Source organism: Chamaea fasciata, unplaced genomic scaffold (genome assembly GCF_029207755.1).
Source record: "Chamaea fasciata isolate MVZ Bird 193981 ecotype frontalis unplaced genomic scaffold, bChaFas1.0.hap1 SCAF_7, whole genome shotgun sequence".
NCBI lineage: Eukaryota > Metazoa > Chordata > Aves > Passeriformes > Sylviidae > Chamaea > Chamaea fasciata.
The window spans coordinates 57767390-57788418 of NW_027094092.1; the positions used below are offsets into that span (position 1 = coordinate 57767390).

Consider the following 21029-nt stretch of genomic DNA (forward strand, 5'->3'; position numbering starts at 1 on the left):
CCCCTAATGGACTTGCTGAGGAGCTGTGTGAGTGTACAGAGCACTCTGTGCACAAATACCTCCTGATGTAATGCAAGGGAATGAGAATTCATTAAAAAATCTCTTCCTGCGTCTCTGGCTGTACCTTTGGAGTGCCAGCCTAACTGTCCTACGATTGACACAATTCTGGCCAAACCTTTGTCTCATTTTTTTCAGCTTCTCCCCAAGCAAATTTGTGGATATTTTTATTGTAATAATCTTTTTGTTTGCTTTCACTGTTTTACCAGTACCAAACCACTGCCCATATAAAGTTCTGGGATGATCTGCTCAGGGCTCACATGGACTGTCTTGTCTCATCCTTTCAGCTGGACCATTAACAGCGCAATTAAATAGCACCAGGCCCATTGGTGTCAGTCTGAACATTTTCCTCAGTGAGGGTTGGCCTCTGAAACTGCTCTGCCAGGACTCAAAGAAGGAAGTCCTGCTCCATGCAGCTGGGACTCCCCACAGGAAAAATTCTAATGCTTCTTCTTTTAGTACTCCTGGGCTGGGCTCCCAGGATGAGCACTGTAAAAGAAGGAAAAAGGAGTTGCTGTTCTGAAGATACTCCTGAGCAGCACTTGCAGTGGCATGCAGAGATCCTGCTGCCACATGGAGGATGTAGTTGCAAACAATACCCTCAGATAACACCATGGATTCAGATTCAGACTCCTGGGCTCCAGGACAAGGAGTCATTTCAATAGATGTGTGTTTAGAGGGGAGTGCAGAGCCTTTCAGACACTTGGGTGGCAAATGCAGCTGAAACTAGGCCAGTACTGGATGTATCTTGGATATCCCACCTACTCACCTGTCTGCTCTGCTCAGCTCTCTGTCTCTACAAAGAGGTTGAAGCTGGGAAGGAGGGAAAACTGGCCACGTTCATCAGAGGCCTGTTGGGTTTCCTCCTCTCTGACATCTGACAAACTCCCACCCCACAGCTGTGCCAGGTCACAGGTTCCATAGTTTCGCTGTTTAAGCTCCTGTCAGTGGATTTCCTCGCAGGACCCTCTTTCCAGAGGAACAGAGGTAATCCTCAGTGCTCCCAGGGCGGCTGCTGATGTGCAGGGGATGAAGGACAGAGCAGTCAGTCAGGCTTACCCAGGGAAAGCACCACCTTTAATCACAGCGCATTACAACTGCAGGGATGGGGAAAGCTGCATGATGTGGGAATTAAAGGGCCAGGCAGGGTCTCTGTGCACTGCTGTGATGCACCCAGCAAACCTCAGAGCAGTGGAAGTGAAGGGAGGTTAAATCACGCAACACACAGTAAAGATGCTGCTATTTAGACTCTGGTATATTTGAAATTGCACTTATTAAAGATCCAGGTTGAACCAGTCTCCCCATTTTACAGCATGTGGTAGAAGTTGGACTATCCAGGAGATCATTTCAGAGAGTTGCAGTTTGGGACTTAGTATCTGTCTCATCTCTGAAGCTGTTAATCTCAAAGGGAAGCACTCCCTACACAGCTGTTTGTCTGGGAAAGCTGGAAAGGTGGGATCACACCTGTACTTTTTGTCTTTCCTGGGCTTGGCCCATGTTCCTGGCACAGAGATGCTTGTGCCTTCAGAGAAAAGTTGGGTTTAAGACCCACTGGCTGGTGCAGACACTCCAAATTCCAAAGCAGTCTTGAATTGGAGCCTGTGGTGGGTCCCAGGAGGGCTGTGGGGAAGGTGGGGAGGTGGGGGGGTGCCTTGAAGCTCAAGAGTTTGGGGTACCTATTTCCAGAAAGACCTAAAACATTGCCAGAGTTGTGGCAGTGGGAGGAAAAGATGAAAAGGACCTTGGAGAGGCTGCCTGGCCCTGCTTCATTGCCAGAGCTTGTGAAGTTGGAGAGGGAAAAGGTGTGAAGACCAAAGACCCAAAGGGCTCCCTGGGAAGGATCTCTGCGGGCTGAGAGATGATGAATGGCCTTTGCTGTGGGGAGAGCCAGCAGCCCCCAGAGGTCACCTTTTCTCTCAGGCCCTCTCCCTCTCTGCAGTGACAGTTTTGAGTGGTTTGGCTTGCCCAGGAGGAGTCGTTATTCTCACCAGCTTTCCAGACTTTCTTTGGGTGTTCCAATACCTCTCTATGCCTTGTAAGGTGGGTGCGTGCCAGATTAACCCCACAGCACTGGGGCTCCCTGGGTTCCTCGCTGTCTGTGTCCAAATGGGATCTGACTGCATGCTGCAGAAGGGAATTCATGCATGCTGGCCAGCCCAGGGCTGTCACACATTGCCAGAGGTTTGCCTGTGTGAGGGTGAGGATGTGAGACACATGGGAAGCAGGTGGGCTGCAGTGCAGATGTGGTGAAGTGAAAAAGAGACTGTAGCTGCTTCAGTGTTGAAATCTTTTCTCTGGGGTAGGGGAGGTTGTTTTACTTATCTTCATTTTCCTATTTATGTCAAAAGCGTCTTTTTTTTCCCCTCTCCTTTTTCCTATTACAATTCATTTATTCTAAAACCTCAAGAATAAATCCTCAAGGAAGAGGAGATGATTTTTTTTTTTCCACTGTTGAATCCCTTGATATACCCTGCCAGGTCCTGTGCTCTTTGCTGGTAATGTTACATTGAGACCACAAATCCCCTCAAGGTTCAAAGTCACTTTGTCCCAGGATTCTGCAGCATCCCCAGAACACAAAGGGCTATAATGGAAAGAGAAACAATTTGTGTGTCTGTGTTTTCAGACTTCATACATTCAGAGGTTTATAATGTCCAAAGGGTAGATCAGATAATTAAGTACCAATAAGCAGAGATAGATGAGCCCTGTGCGGGTCAGTTTGCTACACAATACAATACAAACTACCAGGAGCTTTTATAAATGTGTTGAAAATAGAAAGAATTCATTCTTGTTCCTTGTACCACTTAAACTCACACCTCTCTTAAACAGGTATTTGATTAAATCTTCATCCAGCCTGATCTTCCTGTGGGAACCTTAAAAAACCCCCTGCAAATTAACTTCATGCAGGACAGCCCAGCTTGAGCCAAGTTCAAAATTTTCTCTACAGTGTGAAAAATGGAGTAATCAAGATTTTTGAGTATTGTCTTGTTGCTCCTGCTGATTTTTTTTTCAGTCATCCTGGCAAACCAAAGCTTTGCTATCAGAAGTGTATGTACCATATCTGTGATAGTCAGTAGGAGCTCAGGGTTTGGATCCAAGGTTTGAGATCAGACCTCTGATTTTCCCTTGCAATATATACTTGCAACATTGCAATTAATTGCTCTGGTGATGAGCAGAGCTGATTGTATTGCATGAGACTATTCCAGGTCACCTAAGGACTGCACAGGAGATGGTGAAATAAAGTCTTGGGTTGCATTAGATCTCCAGGCATGGTGACTCCACCTCCCTGGGCAGCCCCTTCCAATGCTTGACAACCCTTTCCTTGAAGAAGTTGTTCCTGATGTCTGCCCTGAGCCTCTCCTGGTACAACTTGTGGCCATTTCTTCTTGTCCTGTCCCTTGTTCCCTGGGAGCAGAGCTGACCCCCACCTGGCTCCACCCTCCTGTCAGGGTGCGGTAGAGAGTGAGAAGGTCCCTCCTTTTCTCCAGGCTGAATCCCCCCAGCTTCCCCAGCTGCTCCTCATCAGATTTGCTCTCCAGGATCTTCCCCAGCTCTTTTGCCTTCTCTTCACCACCCCCTCAAGGTCTTTCTTGTCATGAGGGGCTCAAAGCTCATCACAGGATCTGAGATGCGGCCTCAGCAGTGCCCAGCACAGAGGGACAGTCACTTCCCTGGTCCTGCTGTCACACTATTTCTGATACAGGCCAGGATGCCATTGGCCTTCTCGACCACCTGGGCACACTGCTGACTCCTGCTCGTCCCCATTTCTATTCAATAAGCAGAGCACACAGCCCACACTCTTTCTTCTCAGTCCTTTCCTGTAGCAACACTGCCTGTGTTCACAGCAGCAGCCTCAGACCACGCTGACCCCTTTGGAGTGTGGAAATGAATCATTCCTGGCGGCAGTGTGCACACATTCTGATGATGCTGCGTTATCACAAGAGCTTTGTGATGGCCCACTGCTCACACAGCAGAGCTGCCAAGGGCTCAGTGCTCTTACAGGCTTCTCCTGAGCGCTCCAGCCCACTGCACACTCACACAAAGAGACTCATGGGGCAGCCCAGAGAGCTGTGGATGCAAAAGAAAACTGGGAAACCCGAACAAGGATGTGCATTGAGAACTACAGGAAGACACATTTTTAAAAACAAAACATACTGTATATTATTGATTTCATTAATATCAGCCTTGACATCGTCAGAATCTTGCTGAAATCATAATCAGACATTGTACATGCCAAAGGGGGAACCATGAATCCAGAAAATTGATCTCCTTTGCTCATGAGGTGAACCCTGATGGGATGGGATTTGGCATTACCACCGTGAGGACTAAAATCATTGCTGCTGATCTGCAGCAAGCATGTCCTATCTCAAAATAAAGAAAATCTAATTAGCCTGGGCATATTCTTGACTGTGAGGGGGCTGAGGCCCTGGCACATGGTGCCCAGAGAAGTTGCGGCTGCCCCATCTCTGGAGGTGTTCCAGGCCAGGTTGGATGAGGCTTGGAGCAACCTGGGATAGCGGAAAGTGTCCCTGTCCATGGCAGAGGTGTTGGAACTAGATGGTCTATGGCCTCTTGGCTTCCTTTCATCCCAAACCATTCTGATTCTCAGGCAGCAGCAGGACAGAGTGAGGATAAGGGCGGCAATTCCCTGGGAAGATAACGCAAATGCAAATCCTCAAGGCTACTTTTGAAGGCTTTTCTTTTTGCACTGCGGTCTTACCCTGGATTTCCTTCCCCCTGGTCTGGAAAAAGTGGAAACATGTTGAGTTTTCAAACCTAAGCATAAGTGTGCTGTAGCTGTAGAGGGTCTGAAACCTGCCTAGGGATGCTGTGACACAGATCACAGCTGGAGATCCACTGCCGCAGCAGGCAGAGAACCAGGTGGGAATGAAATCTTCTGGCTGGGGCAATTACACTCCACTGTTTAGCTTGACGTGTCACATGACAAGAGAGAGGCCCTTCTACAAGGCAGGGAATTTGTTTCCTTGACCTGTCAGTGCCAGGACTCTTTGCAATGCAGGAATGATCCCGTACCCTTCACCTGAGCCCATTTCCTCATCTGTAAAAGAACAGCAAGGAAACTTGTTCCTAGTTCACCTCAGAAGCGGCACAGATTCTGTGAAAGCGCAGATCCTGCCCTGTGCTTTCACCTTTGCTGCATCTCATGCTGCTGCTGCTCTCACTGACTGCAAAAACCCCTGACATTTCTCATCGCCTCGGTACACACACCCACACACACACACTGACTTTCGTGAGGCAATAAGTAAACAAATATAATGGCACAAAAAAAAAAAAAAAAAAAAAAAAAAGGCACACAGACACCAGCTGTGAGTTTATTTTGACAAGTGCCAATAAGCTGCGATCGTGTCTCCAGCGCGGCTGCAAACAGAGAGGAGCCAACCGGGAAAACAAACCCAGGGGCAGAGTGCGGCTTCCCGCGCTGGGTTCGGGGCTGGCAGAGAGAGGCAGGAAGGGGGCGATTTTTGGGTGGGCTCGCTGGGAGCTCTCTGCCCCCTCGGCCGAGCCCGGCGGTGCGGGAGGAGCCGGCGGCTCTCCCGGCGGGCGCGGGGCCGTGCCCGGCTGCGGCGCCTGCGGGATGCTCCGGAGCGCAGGGATGCGGAGGAGGGGGGCTGCGGGAGGGGAGAGGAGGGAGGCGTGCGCCTGCCTGCAAGCGGGCATTTCTTCCCTTCCCCGCGCCAGCCGATGCCTGCCCTGCCGAAGCAGTTAAACGGCGGAGAGAGCAGCAGCAGCCCGGCTAGCAGATTCCTGCCCTGTGATATGCCAGCCACAGGGTGACGCAAGGGCTGGAAGGCTCCGACTAACAAGCCATTTTCACCTGCGTAATAAGCGCTAGTGGAGAGAGATACGGCAGCGGCGGCGGCGGCGGCTCCCGGAGCCCGCAGCCGGCCAGACCCCAGCGCGGCCGCAGCACAGCCAGCCCGGCGGCCCCCGCAGCCTTTCCGGCGGCCCCCGCTGCACCCCCCGAGCCGGAGACCAGCGGCCGCCCCGCAGGCAGCATGTCAGCCCCGCCGGACCCCCAGGACCTGCTGCTGGCGGGCACTGGGGTGCACTGGGCTGCGGACGGGGCCAACCAGTACGCGACTGGGGCTCCGCTGCGGGATGGAGATGGGGCTCAGCAGCGGGAACAGCTGGGATTCGGCTCCGCCAGGGAACACCCGCCCGTTACCATGGCGACTGCATCCCCAGGTAAAAGGCGAGGGGTGCCCGGGGATGCTCAACAAAAGGGGCCCTTGGCAGCAGCATCTCCCGGTTGTCTTGTTCCCGATGCTTCTCCCTCTGTTTTTCTCCCGGCCTGGCTGCTTGGAAACATTGCTGAACGAGTTAGCGAGTGCATGTAGGGAAACAGAAAATAACGAGGGACTGCGGCCTTTGCAAATAGTTATTTTTTGCTGATGTGGGGGAGGGGGGACGCAGGAGCCAGGCAAGTTCCCTAAAGCTCTGAGCAGTTTGTTGGGCACGAGACAACGAGATTTCAGGCAAATGTTGAAAGGCATTTGATTTCACCTGACTTGATGTGGACCGGTCCTCGTTTGTCATACACCTGTTCACATCTGGAGTGACAGATCTCAACAGAGTTACTCCAGCTATTCCCCATGCACCTGGAATTCCTGCATGGCCCCTTATGTTATTTCAACACACAGATTTTAATGGAGTGCCTGTTCTGAAGTGTTTGTACATTTTGTGCATGCTTTTGGGACTTGTTCATTTATTTGTGGACTTCTTGCTTGCTGTGTTTTCCACCTTTTGAACACTGAGGTGTGTTCGACTTCATGTGCATTTCAGTTTAGGGTCTGCAGGTTCACCGATTTTCAGTTTATTTTTGGGATGTGTTCAATTTCCCTTGGTTTAAGGTTGCTTTCTTTAGTAGGTGTATCAATAACAGGTGTAAATCTGTTAATGAACCCCAGGAGGCTTCAGCTCCCCATAGCTTCTGGTAGAAACGTTTGGGGGGAAGTGACTCTCTTTCCTTTTTGGCGACAATTCCCTACTTTCTTTCCCATTGCTGTCTGTCAGAGAACCCAGACAGCCAGAAAACCCAGCCCTGGGGGAGTTGCTGCATCCCATCTCACTGGGAAGTAGATGTTTCCATTACAGAGCCTGAAGTATTAAACTTGTCTTGAGTGAGTTGAGGGTCAGGGCTCGGGACAGGAATCGATCTCCATTATGCAATAGCTGCAGGAGCATTAGGAACTGCGTTTTTGGGCTGAGTCCCTTCTAATCCCCTCCAGTCAATCAGCACGAAGAGTAGCTGGCCAGGAAGAGTCTGTGCGGCTACGTGTGCTGCTCTGTTCATACCCACACGCGTGGTCTGGGTGTGCTCCGACATGGACGTGTCCCTGCTGCCTGCCTGTGACCGAGTTCAGGGGTAAAACGGGCTCTCTCACACCCCTCGGCTGATGTGGGAAATGTTTTGCTGCTTTGTAGCTCTGGGCAGGCAGCTCATCTGCTGATGTGCTGCTCATTCGCTGAGCTGAGTGTTGGGTTGTGAAACGTGACTTTCTGCTGGAGGCAGAGGGCTGGGAATGTCAGTCAGGCTGCTTGAGTGTGTGCAAAGAGGGGCAGGACCCGGGTCTCCAGGCAGGGCTGCCTCAACCCTACGATGACACAAAGAATTGGGGGAAAAGAATCTTGCGAGCTTTTTTTGTTCACTGATGAATAAAAATATGGCCATGCTGAATCTTGGTGTACAGAACAAAGAGGGGTGGTCTCTTAAACTGTGTAAATCACCATTAAATGTGAAACTGCTTACATTTAATGGAGGCTTCTTGAGGCATGTCAAATCTGTAGATTTACACTTGGAGAATGAGGAATAGGCAGACAGAAAGAAAAGAAAAAGAAGGAAAAAAAAAGAGAAAAAAAGGAAACAAAGATGAAAGAAAAAAATGCAAAGAAAATTTTCAGCTTTTGGAATCCTCTGTAAAGGGGTTTTAGATGTGTTTGTGTCAAACTGTAGCAAGGTGGAGGCAAAGTGAGTGATACAGACCTTTTTTTTTTGGTGTTTGCTGGCTGGTGGGCTGTCAGGCTGTTAAATCAGCAGTTCTATAAGAGTAGTAACGTGCTTTAAACATTTCCCATTTTGTTTTCCCTGTTCAATAAAGAGCCGTTGTGTGGCTGTGCGTGTGTCTGGCCGGCCATGGCAGACAGAGCAGCATCCCAAGCCGTGCAGCCCTGTGCACGCAGCCTCCCTCTGTTTGTGGCTGCAGCAGCTGTATTTCTGCTCCACGCTACCTAGAGAGCCACGACTCCCGCCCCCTTCACCGGGGGAAGTAAATAATTCCCTTGTTCTCCCTGTGTGACTAAGTATTCATAAGTTTCTGAATAAGAAGACTGTCATGCTGTTGAATATCTGAAACTGTCAAGCTTTTCTGCAAACTCTTTATTTCTCCTGCTTGGAGAGAGATTCCTGCCTGCTCCTAAGCCATAGGAACGGACCCAGCAGGAGATGCACGACTCCAGCTTTTTTACAACACTGCCATGGTCTGCCATAAACTCAGACACTCCTGACACAATGGGCCATCTGGGGACACTTTGGACAAGGAGCAATCCATCCAAACAAGAGTGAACTGGACAGAATAATTTTCAGGTAGCTCCCCAGCACATCCTCTATCTTCCTCCACACCTGTCAGACCGGTCTTTTATTTTTTTGTGAAAACCACGGTTATGCTTTCAGAGGTAAAAGCAAGGCTTGGAGTCCGGGAGATTCTCTCAGCATGAGAATAACTGAAAACAAATGGTGGGAATTTATCACAGGTTGTGCAGATATTTGCTTATACAACCTAAACATTTGCAAACTTCCCCTGATCACGGCTTTTGTTTTAAGTTTGAAAACCAGCCAGGGATTGTTGAAAGGTTCAGGAATATTTTCAAGCTGGCCGTGGGCCCGGCTTTGAGCCAAGCTGGCTTTGTGTCAAAACCTGGTGAGTGGTTTCTGAATGATGAAAAGCCATGGATTTCAGTCCCCATTCTTTGGATCAACCAAAATCAGCAGTGATTGAGACTGCAGAAAAAAATTCCCACGAGGAGTGGAAAGCTCAGAGATTTCTCAGGCAAAGTCAGGGCAGCAGGGAGCTGCAGATCCCACATCAGCCTCTCCTCTTGCAGGGCTCCAACGAAGATAAACTCCAGTAGCTTCTGGGCAGGGATAAGGCTGTTTCTCTTGCTTTTATCCTAGGATCCTGAATTTTGCTGAAAATGTCTCTCTCCCTCAAATGCAGAATTTTCCTCCTTCCCAGAAATGAATTTTGTTCAGGGCTGAGAGGACCTCGCAGGCAGCTCTTGCAAGGACTGGTGAGCAAAGCAGTCCTGAAGGGCTGGTGAGCAGTTACACGTTGGTGAAGAGAGCCCCATGTCACCCAACACACCATCTGGTCACAGATTCTGTTCTTTTATTTTTATGCACCAACAGTGATTAAAATCCCTTGACAGGAATTATTTCCAAAAATATTACACAGGCTAACAGGCGTTCCCCAGGATAAATACATATGGTTTCCTCCAGAGAAATGGCTAAATGGAGGAATGGACTGTACCTCCATGCTGGGCACGTTCTTCAGGGAAAAATAGCAGGGAAAGGGCAGGAACTCATACAAGTGGTGATTCCTGTGTTAAGGATCTGGGATATTTCATGCAGCCTGGTGCATGGGTGGGTATTTAGAGGGTGATACAGTCAGTGGTGTTATGCCCCCTTGTCCTTGCAGCTGAGATTGAGAGAGCTGCCAGCTCATGCTCACTCCAGGCCTTCAGACAGGCCACAGCAGGCAGGACATCCATCCCTGGCAATCCTGGCCCGTTTCCAGCTGCCTCCAAAGTCAGGTCACATGTGGGGTCCAGCTGCCCAAAGGAGAGGAGGCCAGTGCCACAGGGGGTGGCATTAATAACTGGGACGTGTCTATGGGGACACAATGGGATGGTGAGAATGGCCCGTGGGAACCCTTCTGGAACAGCATCCAGGGGTTGGTTGGGATCCCCTGGGGTGCCTCAGTGGCGTGGAAGCCCTGTGCTTGTGGGAATAACAGCACCCATTTGGTGTGTGCCAGTGAGGGACACAGGGACTCAGAGCTGCTTGCACGAGGCAGATGAGTTGAGGAACAGCCTCTGAGGAGCAGTGGGAGACCAAATCCCAGGAGCGTTTCATGCTCTGATAGGTGCAGGTATAACACAGAAGACCGTGAGGGGTGTTGGCTCCCACTGCTCCGTGATGAGGACAATCTCTAATGTCAGTGCTTTAAGTAAAGCACCTTTTCAAAAACCCTTTCTAAACTCACATCATTTGTTGAGGCTGGGGTTGAAGACTGTGCTGTGTATGTTCTCACTGTGAGCTAACCCACCAACCCAACCCGCTGCCTGCAAGGGGCTGCAGTGAGGTGCTCCTGCCATAAGTCTGCACTTGCATTGATGATGCTGCACCAATGAATGTGAGTTTATGGTTTCTCTCCAGTTAGTGGCAGCTTTGCACCTCAGCATGAAAGAGATTTCTGATAGTTTCCAGGCAGGCTGAGAGCCCCGTGGTTCATCTAGGGGGAGAGAAGTAGGCATGGACATGAAATGTCTGCTCTGCTTGGGTTTGGCACTTTTTGGGATGTCAGATCATGGACAAATGCAGCAGATTCCCCAAGACAATTGGCTCTTTGTGGCCTTTCCACCCCTTGCCAGGTGTTGCTCTAAGAAGATCTCCCTCTTCCCAAGCATCCATAGCAATGTGCTGCTCAAAGCCACCACCAAGATCCAAAGGTAAATTTTTCAAGTTACTGTAGTAAAGTCTCGATATGGTGGATTCACTGGCCTAAGGATGACACAGGGGAGCCTCAGCAGGTGTTTGGAAATATGTCCTGAACTGCCAGGCAACCCATCTCAGATTGAACCACTTGAGGCCAGATTTGGATTTTTTTTGGATTTACTTTGGAAGAGTTTATATTCACGCCAATTCTACTATCAACATTTCAGTCTTTTCTGATTTAGAGAACTGAATTTTGTTTCTCTTTGCTGTCTGGATTAGCCACTCAAAACTTCTTATCTAATGCTGTGAGTGAAGGGGACAGGGATCATTTGGTGTTCTCCCCATTCCCTGGTGTTTTGTTAGTGCGAGCAGATTTTGCAGAGGGACAGAAACAAAGCGGATTTCTTCTCGGATCTTTCTGTTCTTGTAATCCTCATGAAAAAAGTAGCCTAAGCCCACAGTTAGCTATCAAAAAAAAAAAAATCCTGTTGAACTTCCATCCCTCATTTTCACTTGGGTAAAGCCAGAGCAATGGCTCCTGCTGGGCTTCTCCAGAAATGCTCTGCATTTGAGGGGCTCTCAGAGGTGCCTAAAACTCCTGGTATAAAATCTGTGCAGCAGTGTAGTTCTCAACTCCATACAGATCAAAATGCAGCTGGTTTTTCCTTGTTCCTCACAGGGAAGCAGATAGCTCTGTCTGCTTTTACTGCCACGCTGATGAATTTTCTTCAGCCTTCAGGGCTGCAACTGGGTTGAGGAAGAGGATGAGGCAGATGAAAGAGCAAAGTAGTACCAGGGAGGGTGACTCACCTGCCTTATTTTAATCTTCATCACTCAGTAATGAAATGTTTTATTTATAGGCGAGGAACAGAGGGGGAGAGTTTGGGGAGGAGGAGAATGGCGTGGAGTAACTGAATGTCCCAGTTACTGCAAGTGTTGGGTTTTGTGAGTTGCAGTATTTTCTGGGCTGTGAATTTCCCCTGGGCTGGGTGGTTCATTATCTCTCACTGGTCCAAGGGTCCCAGGAGGCACATCTGTCTGTTTTTTTTTTCTTCAGCTCTGGAAATGCCACTCAATGACGTGTTTTATGCCTTTTTTTTTTTACCCAGAAACCTGTATTGTGCAGGTATCAGTCTGTCTGGGGACAGCGACCCCAGAAAACGTTTGCACGTTGTCTCTGTTTCAATCCTCCCAGAAAAATTTGGGTAGATCCCACAGGTGTGTTTATCATGTCCTCACAGATGATCCCATGAAGGGACCCTGGCCCAACTGCATGTCCCGGATTGACCCAGGATGCTCAGGACTAGAGTTAGGCTCTGCTTTCAGTCCTGAGGCCTGAGTTGGCCTTGAGACCTAATTATTTTGTGCTCAAGTGTTGTAGCTCAAAGTTCCTGAAACAACCAAGGAGCTGTGCTGCAGGTCCCCATCATCAACAGGGAATGGAGTTTTTTAAATGGGTGACTTCTTAGGAATCTCCCTCACTCTCCCTCCTTAGTAGCTGGTGCCTGTAAAATATGGGCCAAGTATGCACTGAGATTTTCAATTTTTAATGTAGCATTTATGTCTGTTCTTCATGTGCTATTCTCTTACTTACAGATCAGGAATGCTAACAAAATTCTGAAGGTTCTTGTTTTTCTTGGGTTGTTTGTTGTTTGTTTGTTTGTTTGTTTGTTTTTTCAAAAGAGAAAGTGGCCTCCACATAGCAAACCATGTTTCAAATAACGAAGCACTATTTGTAATTAGTTTTCTAATTTAGGAGAAGCTGTAGAGTTGGCATGATTCAGCACTCAGGAGCACACCTCACATTTAGTGTTCTTGTTTTTTTAAGACATTTCTGATTTATGGTCAGTCTATTCCTCCAAGAAACCTCGTACCTTCAACAGTGAGAATAAATTCTCGGCACTCACCTGCAAGACAGGACTTGAAATAGAGAGGACCTAAATCACCTATTTCAGTCCTCCTTGTTTCAGTGAAGTATTTAAGATTCTAATTTTATGGAGCATAAGTGCATTCTTAACTGCTATTAAAATTAAGATGGTCTTAAGCATATGCATAAAGGTGAGCATGTTTTGTTTAATTTAGGGATAAATGAGGTAGAAGATATATCATGTATAAATTGGCTTTATTACCCATTAGACCAGACTGCTTCAGGACACTTGCATGTAAAACGGAAGCACCACCACTTACCCATCTCATTACAGTACTGTGAAAATTAACCTTTAAAGAGATGGAAGGCTTAGAATGAAAATCATATTCATGTTGCTGTTGTTCGTTTTGATCTATCGTATGCATCTAGGTGAGAATAAAAATTGTTAGAAATTACTACATCCTTCATAAGCCTGCCACTTTCAAATATTGAGGTGTTGCCTCACAAACATTGGCTTTGTACTTGAATATTCCTTAAGAGCAGGCTTTTCCCTCTTTATGTAAGTAACAGCTGATAAAAGAGTTATTTGCATGTTTCTTTCACTGCTGTTATGAGTTGCCTGCCCTTGATGCAGCCTCTTGCTGCCATGAGATCTTGTATGAGAAAAGGTAGCTGGTTTTTCAGAGATGATTTCATCACAATTGCCAATTAACAGCTGCAGCATTCCCAACATCTCCGTGACACAGCAGTGCCTCCCATCCTGGATGCAGTGCTGCAGTGGGGTGTTTGCTTGGGTGCAGATGATGGAGCAGGGAAGATGCTTTCTGCACTGGGGTGGCTCTGCAGACCTGCAGAGTTTTGTCAGCTCAAGGCTTCTCTGTGCCATTCAGGGCATGAGTTATGTCTTATTTTTCAGCGGTGCTGAATTTATTAACTGCTGCTGATTTATTGCTGGTAGCTTTAAAGACATTGAAGGGACTTATTAACTGTGGGCAGTAAAAGGCAAATGCATGGGGCAGCCTTGTCAGGCTGGAAACTTTCCTGCTTCCAGGATCTTGTGTTTCTCATCTCTGAGAGTTTTGGGTTTTTTTCTGTCCAGATTATCATTCCATGTCCTGGGTACACATGTGGGTGCCCCTGGGTGAGCTCTGTGGCTGAGAAGGAGGAAACACCAAGTCTGGCCAGGGCTTTATACCCCAAACACAGCCCTGGGTGCCATCCCTCACCCCATGGGAACTCCCGTGGACATTTTAAAGCCACAAAAGCAGAAGTTACAGATCCCAGTGACATCCTCAGCTTTCCCTGTACTGCATTAGTCACTGGCTGCATGATCAAACAGAAATCCTCACGCTGGGCAGGCTCTGCAGCACAGCTGTGCAGAGAAGGGCTGCAGACAGCCTGAGCCATCTGAGGCTGTGCTGATGTTCTCCTGCTGAGCCTGGGTGCCTCCACACAGCTCCGAAACACTCAGGGGCACCTGTGAGAGAGCTGCTGGAGGGACAGACCGCATTTAAGGGTTGTGATCAGCAAGAGAGTTCTGCCATTCACAGGTCTGATCCATCCCCTAAGTAGGGGCCTATCCCCACACAAACATCATTGTGCATCTCAGGAAGGTGGGGACTCCCTCACCCCACACAGGTTTTTGGTGCACACATAACCAGCAGAGCAGCTCTGCGTGGGAATTGTTTTAATGCCTAGCTCCTGGGCAGCCCAAAGGGCTGGATCCTGAGCACAGCCTAAAGCTTGCCCTAAATCTGCCACCACTGTTCAGGTGCTCACCTGTATCCAGGTCAGCTCCATCCCCCTCCCTGTGTGAGGCACCGAGGCCACGGCAGGGCTGGGAGGTGAAAACCTGCAGCCAGCAGAGCTGGGGATCAGTGTCTCATCTCTGCTCTGATCTGTGGAGCAGCATTCCATGGGCTTTGTGGGAAGGGGGAATGAGGTTTCACATTCAACTCTCCGCTGGCTGCTGGAGCACGGGGAGGGGGGTCTGAATTCCAGTCAGTCTTAATTGGGTCTTTCCCTTGATGTCCTTAATGCAGAGGCAAATAGATGCACTTGCTGCTCATGTGCACAGGAGATGTTTTGCATCTCATGGTGTTTTCATTCCCGTGGACTTCAGCACCGAAGCACGATGCAACACGCTGGAAATTAAATGTGCACTTCAGCTGAGCTGGAAGCTGAGCTGCTCCGTGCAGGTGTAGCTGTGTGATAGGAGCAGCAGTCATTTGTTATATGCAGACTGATTTCAGTCTTCTAAAATAAGTCTGCTGATCCTGCTCCTTGCAAAAGTTACAAAAATGTGTATCACAGTTTGTTCATCTTCTGTTTCGTGCTATCTGGGGATGTAGCATGTTTGTCAGTTTGCTGGGTTGAGGTGGGGTTTTTTTGGTTTTTTTTTCCTTTTATTACAAAGGTTTATAGCTTCGGTAAACATCACTGAGCAAATGCTCTAAACTGCAATATTGCTGTGCACTAAATTTTAATTGAGACAGTTGTTTTTGATGTAGGGCTAACCTAAAGCTGAGGCTGATTCCTCTCTTTTGCAGCTTTTGCAGTTCTTTAAAAGAAGACATAATGCAGCATTTACGTAGTTGCTGATTTCTCTGCTGCTCTAGCAAATTATCACTGGAGTGGAATTTAGAATTGATGCCTCCAAATTTCCTGGTTCTCCTAAAAAATCTCTGTCTATAATTTGTGATTCTCAGAGTGTAATTAGTTTGTAGGAAAGTTTGTTAGGCCCAAAGGTGACAAGAGGCCCAAGATCATGTATGAGAGTTAAAAACCAAGAGGAGTCCTCTCCTCTGAACACACTGTTTACGGGAAAAAATTAAAATAAAATAAAATAAATAAAAGAAAATGGGTTTGGAACCTCTGGGCAGTAACTCTGTTTATCACTTTAACTAAGAAATCCTTATAGCAAATTGGCTGGTAAGTGGCATCTTTGCTGCTTGCAAGAGAGGATTTTTGTAGATCCCTCAGAGGTTTAGGTGGTATCTATTTTTCTACATAAAAAGTTCTGTGAGTGTTTAATGAGAGTACATTGAACTGAAAATTCAAATAAGCAATTATTTGATTGGATGGACAGATGTGGAGTCATTAAGTCAAACCTGGGTTACTTTTACATGGATGAAACAGAAACTCTGCCTATGAAAATGCATACCTACCTCTGCTGCCAGGAGAAAGGACTGAATATCCCAAAATTTAAATTTTTTTAGAAATTTGTCATCTGGCAAAAAAACCTCTTTCTGCAAGAGATACATGGACTAAAATAGTATTAATAAAAATAGTGAAATCTTTGAAATAAGTGCACATATTTTCAAATTATTCTCAGATCAATTCATGTTTCGCCTTATTTAGCTGTCAGCAGTGTTTAGAAAAGTACCTTTCCTTTCATAGGAAGACATTTATTCCAAATATACATAAATTCCATTTCAAAAGCACTAATTCCACCCTGCAAAGTTCTTTATTCTATTTTAGAATTGCCATGTCATGTACATTTTTTCTGTTGTGATTTTTTTTCCCCTACCCTAAAAAACACCACTGGAGATTATGGAGGATTATCTGAGCAGTTATCATAGTAAAAGCCAGTTGCCATTTTGGGAATATTTTTTTTTCCCCCCCTCAAAGTCCTTTTGACATTAGTCTTTGTAATTCAGTGCTGTGTAGTAGAAGTTCAGGTCAGAGCTGAGGAGACAGGCCTGGGGATTAATGCTCTGTGAAATATATGCAATCTCCTTCCACTTTGAACGTGCTAAGCAGACCATGTATAATCCCTGGAATATTTGGTAGATCTGCCAGGCCTTGAAGATAGCATTTGTAATATTTGTCCAGCTACATGTATTTTTTACGTGCTTGTCCCTCCCCCCCTGGGCCATCCAAACTCTGTTCAAAAGTGAGGAGAAGGGGCTGAACAAAGACTGAGGAGTAAATGTACCATTCCCAGGAGGAGATTTTAGAGTTTGGGTTTCTTTGTTTCCCCCCTCTCTCTGCTGTTGCTTTTTAATGAATCGTTCTTCTAACCTACTTTAAATTGAGATTCTAGCATGCTGGATGTTTTGCAGATGAATCATACTGTGCAATGCACTTATGCATATCTGCAGTGCAAGTACATTGTCAGTTTGTATTTGGTAACCTACCAGCAAGCAGGATCCTTCTTTTATGGAAGCTGGGGATGCTGACATCCTTCTCCAAGTGAGAATAATGCAACCACTGCTAATAAATCAGCCTGGGTCCGGGGATGTCTCACCACTTTGGCTGCATCCTTGATTAGCATTATCCTCAGAAGTATAAATTAAAGAGGAAAATATATAATCTGGGAAGCTTTCCAGCATCATCTTTGAAAACGAGAGCTCAGTGCTTTGCTGGGATTTCTTTGGTGGAGGAATGCTAATAGCAGTGCTGAAGATGTGCCCTGATTGCACCCTAAAGAGCAGGAAGATGCGCAGAATAGCTTATTTATTTTCTTTCTTTGTCATCAAGATAACTTCTGATGTGATCTGCGCTGGGTGAACAATTTTCTACACAGTTCTGTGAATTGATCCCAGAAGTGCAGCTTCGGTCACTCCCTTTTTTACTACTTGTTCCCTTTGTCTGACATCTCCATAGAACCTGGTGCATGTTTTCCCACCTCAGCCTGCAGACAACTGTTAGAGAGTGGACACAGCCCCTCTGAGACATTGGCCAAAGCCTGAGCTTCAGCAGTAAAGATTTCAGGAATTTATTCTGACTGTTCCTACAAGGTGTCATCACAGCTGGATGGTAACTCCTGACATCTCCCTCCCCACCAAGGGAAGAAAACCGTGCTGCAGAATGTGCTGATTTGCCAAAAAAAAAAAAAAAAAAAAAAAAAATTCACAGGGAGAGTTTGATTTTTGCAATGTTCCAGCTGTGCTAAATGAGCAGAAAGGGGAGTTTTCAGCATATCAGCAACATCTTGGAAATGGAAATGCCACATCCTCCAGCACTTTCTGAGTAAGTTTTCCCCTTCCCTGCCCATAATCCACTTGGGTCTTTGGCATGGCGTGGCACTAGGAGTTTGGCGTGACTTGTATTTGGAGTCTTGCTGCATATAATGTCTGTGTTTCTATTTGCTTTCCCTTGGCCAGCTCTCTGCCAGCATCCTCCTTTGCTTTCCAAGAGATGGCAAAAAGCACGGAAAGCAGGACAAAGCTGTTGTTCCTCAGGTTGCCTTTTGGGGAGGCATCAGGTACCTTTATTACTATTTTCTTGACGGAACATCTAATCCACAGGAGGGTGGAGGGTCTTACAAACAGCCCCCAGGAGCTGCATTTGAACTTGATCTGGGTCTGATGAGCCCTGGGCAGTGCCAGGCTCCTCCAAAGAGGTTTTGGCTTCGTCATCAGTGACTCAGTTTACAGGGCCTTTCAGGCTGAGGCTCCAACAAGTCATTCCTCTCCCCTGAAAAAAATGTAGGGCAGTTATTTTTACTGAGCTCCTGAAGATAGTTATTTTTTTTTCCTGCGTGTTATCACTTTTAAATTAATATTGAGGATCCTTAGTTATGTTTTACAAAGGCATTCGCCCTTCCAGCTCAACAAAATAGAGGGAATACCATGTATTATTTGCCAGCCCTGCTGACATTGGTAGATTTGCTGAAGCGACGTGTTTCAACATTTCCAGACATTTTTCCTGTGGAGCTTTCTCTTCCATAGAATGGTTTTCTGTTTCCCCTTGATTTGAGATGAAAAGAAAATTGAAAATAATATGAAATTTTCCCACAGGAGAGAATTTCTTTTGCAATAGCTCAGCTTCTAGGTAATGTCAGGCATAACACAAACCACTGTGATCAGTGTGCTTAATTTCAACCCTGCATTTATGACTTACTCCTTGACATTTCTCCCTGAAGAATAACGACATAACCACACTTTACTCCCAGCTTGAAAATACCCATTAAAACTGAGAGCTACTGCAACAGCAAGTAGGGTTTGTGAGCATCTATTTAATGCAGTCAACAGGGTTGTGACCTGGGTTTTCTGGCGCTGGAAATGAAATTCCCTCCTGGTCCAGCCCATCTTATCGCTGCAGTAACACCAAGCAGGTTATTTGCTATTTATGGCAGGTGACTTTGCCAGCACTGTGGTGAAGAAGGCAGGAAGTGTTCCCCAAGCCAGCAGCTGCCCAGGGTCCTTGGATTTAAACAATTATCATAGAATCATAGAATTTGTTGGGTTGGAATGAGTTTTAAAGACGACCCAGTTCCAGCCCCTGTGCTGTGGGCAGGGTCACCTTCTACTATCCCAGGTTGCTCCAAGCCCTGTTCAACCTGGCCTGGAACACTTCCAGGGATAGGGCAGCCACAGCTTCTCTGGACAACCTGTGACAGGGCCTCAGCACCCTTACAGCAAAGAATTTCTTCATAATAACCTAAACCTACCCTCCTTCAGCTGAAGGCCACTCTCCCTTGTCCCATCACTGCATACCCTTGTCCAAAGTCCCTCTCCAGCTCTCTTGGAGTCCCTTTAGGCACTGGAAGAGGCTCTAAGCTCTCCCTGGAGCCTTCTTTTCTCCAGTCTGAGCAGCCCCCACTGTCTCAGCCTGTCTTTATAGATGTATTCCAGACCTGTGGTAGCTCTCTGCTGGACTCGTTCCAACAGGTCAGCGTCATTCCATAGTGCTCCTTCTTCACTCACTTAAAAAGGTGATTTGCCTGTTGATGCCAAGCAAGGGAAGGAAAGTGAGGGAAGACAGCAAATGAAACTCTTTCTTCTTAGTCTCTATACAAGACTTTCCTTTTGTGTGAGCAGGAAAGCAACGCAGCTCCCCATGAGCGGGAAGCGAAGCCTTTAGGAGCCGTCAGGTTCCCTTTCCCGACCCTGAATTTGGAGCTGCAACGACAACTGCTCCCTCAGCCTTGCTGTGCTGCTTGTTCCAGAAGTTTTCAACCAATTTCAGTCCCATTCAGCTGGGTGGCAGCAACCTCTAGAGCAAGTCAAATCCAAATCTTACCAGGAGTCTTCTGCTCCTGCCTGCTTCCAGCACCAGATGTCCCAGGCTTTTGTAACTTTTAGAAACTAAGAGCCAGATGTGAGCAGAAAAAGACATGTTGAGCAAAGAATCTGCAGAATTGCTCACTCAGATTTCTGGTTGCAACTGCTCTGCTGTGCCAAGCACAAGTTTCTGAGAAGATTAATTAAAGAAGCTGGTTTCTAACCTTGTCCAACATAAAGTTGAGAGGGAAAAGGGTGTTTCCTCCTGGTGCTTGGTGAAACTGACAGGAGAAATGAGCTATACTTAAAATCAGTGTAGGCGGAAGGGTAAAACTGTGTAAGTTACACAGAAGTGTCAGCCCAGGGAGGAGAGGAAGTCAGCATGGAAGGGAAAGTGGGCACCAATAAAAGAAATCGCAACTACTCTCAAGAGTTTGGATTTCTCAAGCAATGGGTTTCACACCAGTTTATGAAGGGATCTAGTGATGGGGGTTAAGCATATAAATTCAGCAGATGCCTTTTGGTCTTTGTCCCCTGTGCTCACAAGATCTGGAGGCGAAGTTTGCCTGCAAAACCATCTCCCTCCACCCTTTGTTCAGGTGGAGCAATTAACATAATTGCATTTGAAAAAAGCTTTTGAATCGCATTTTTGCTTCTCAGTTATTTCTTTTCAGTCAGTTGAAAGGGCATGAAATCCCCATTCTTCAAAGCAGAGACAGATCTGTTGAGCCTTTCACCGTGTGAGTAGTACCTGGAGGAGTGCTGTGCTACAGCAGGACCTGCCTCATGTGCTGGGTTCACTCTCCAGACCCTTGGAGGCTGGCTGAGCTCTCCCAGCTCCTGCATCCAGCACTGGGAAACCACAGGGAAGACCATGAAAAAGCAGAATGATCTTGGCCACCTGTATAAACATTCGGAACAAGCAGGAGGAGGTTATGCAGGGACGGGGCACCTCAGCAGGAGGAGCCAGCTTCCCAAACATGGGATGGGAAACCCCAGATGAATCCGTCAGAGAAGGACTGGGGTGTTGAGGGTCACAAGCCAAACCCAAGCTGTCAAGTTTTATCTTCTTCTCTGCATTAAATGCACAAGACAGTATTTCTTCGGACTCAGATGTTTATCAATTCTTATCTATGTTACAGGCTCACAAACCATGAGTTCTACAGCATTTCAAGCTAGCAAACAAAAAATGGAGCTGTCTCTCTCTCGCTACAAGGCCTTGTGGGGATAAACTGTCCAATTGTGAAATGACACCTAAATTATTTTTACCTTTAACCCAATACCAACCACCCGTGGCCCTCAATGCTGACTTTTCTATCCAATTACAAAACACCACCCAGAGCCATGAAGAAGAAGGTGAAAGAGAAGGACTGACCTCCACCCTAAAAACTCCATCTTGCCTTATATATATATTACTATATTC

General features: G+C 47.0%; 1 protein-coding gene across 2 annotated transcripts in view; it reads left to right on the top strand.

Annotated features, from left to right (window-relative positions):
* Window positions 1-5783: 5783 nt before the first annotated feature.
* Window positions 5784-21029, top strand: part of RTN1 (reticulon 1) — a 117489-nt gene continuing 102243 nt past the window's right edge. The window contains exon 1 of one of the 2 annotated variants that reach the window (XM_066189029.1): window positions 5784-6261. In XM_066189029.1, the coding sequence (XP_066045126.1) occupies window positions 6072-6261 (190 nt within the window). In that variant the 5' untranslated portion in view covers window positions 5784-6071. The remainder of the gene's footprint in view (window positions 6262-21029) is intronic. The other variant, XM_066189028.1, reaches the window with a different exon arrangement.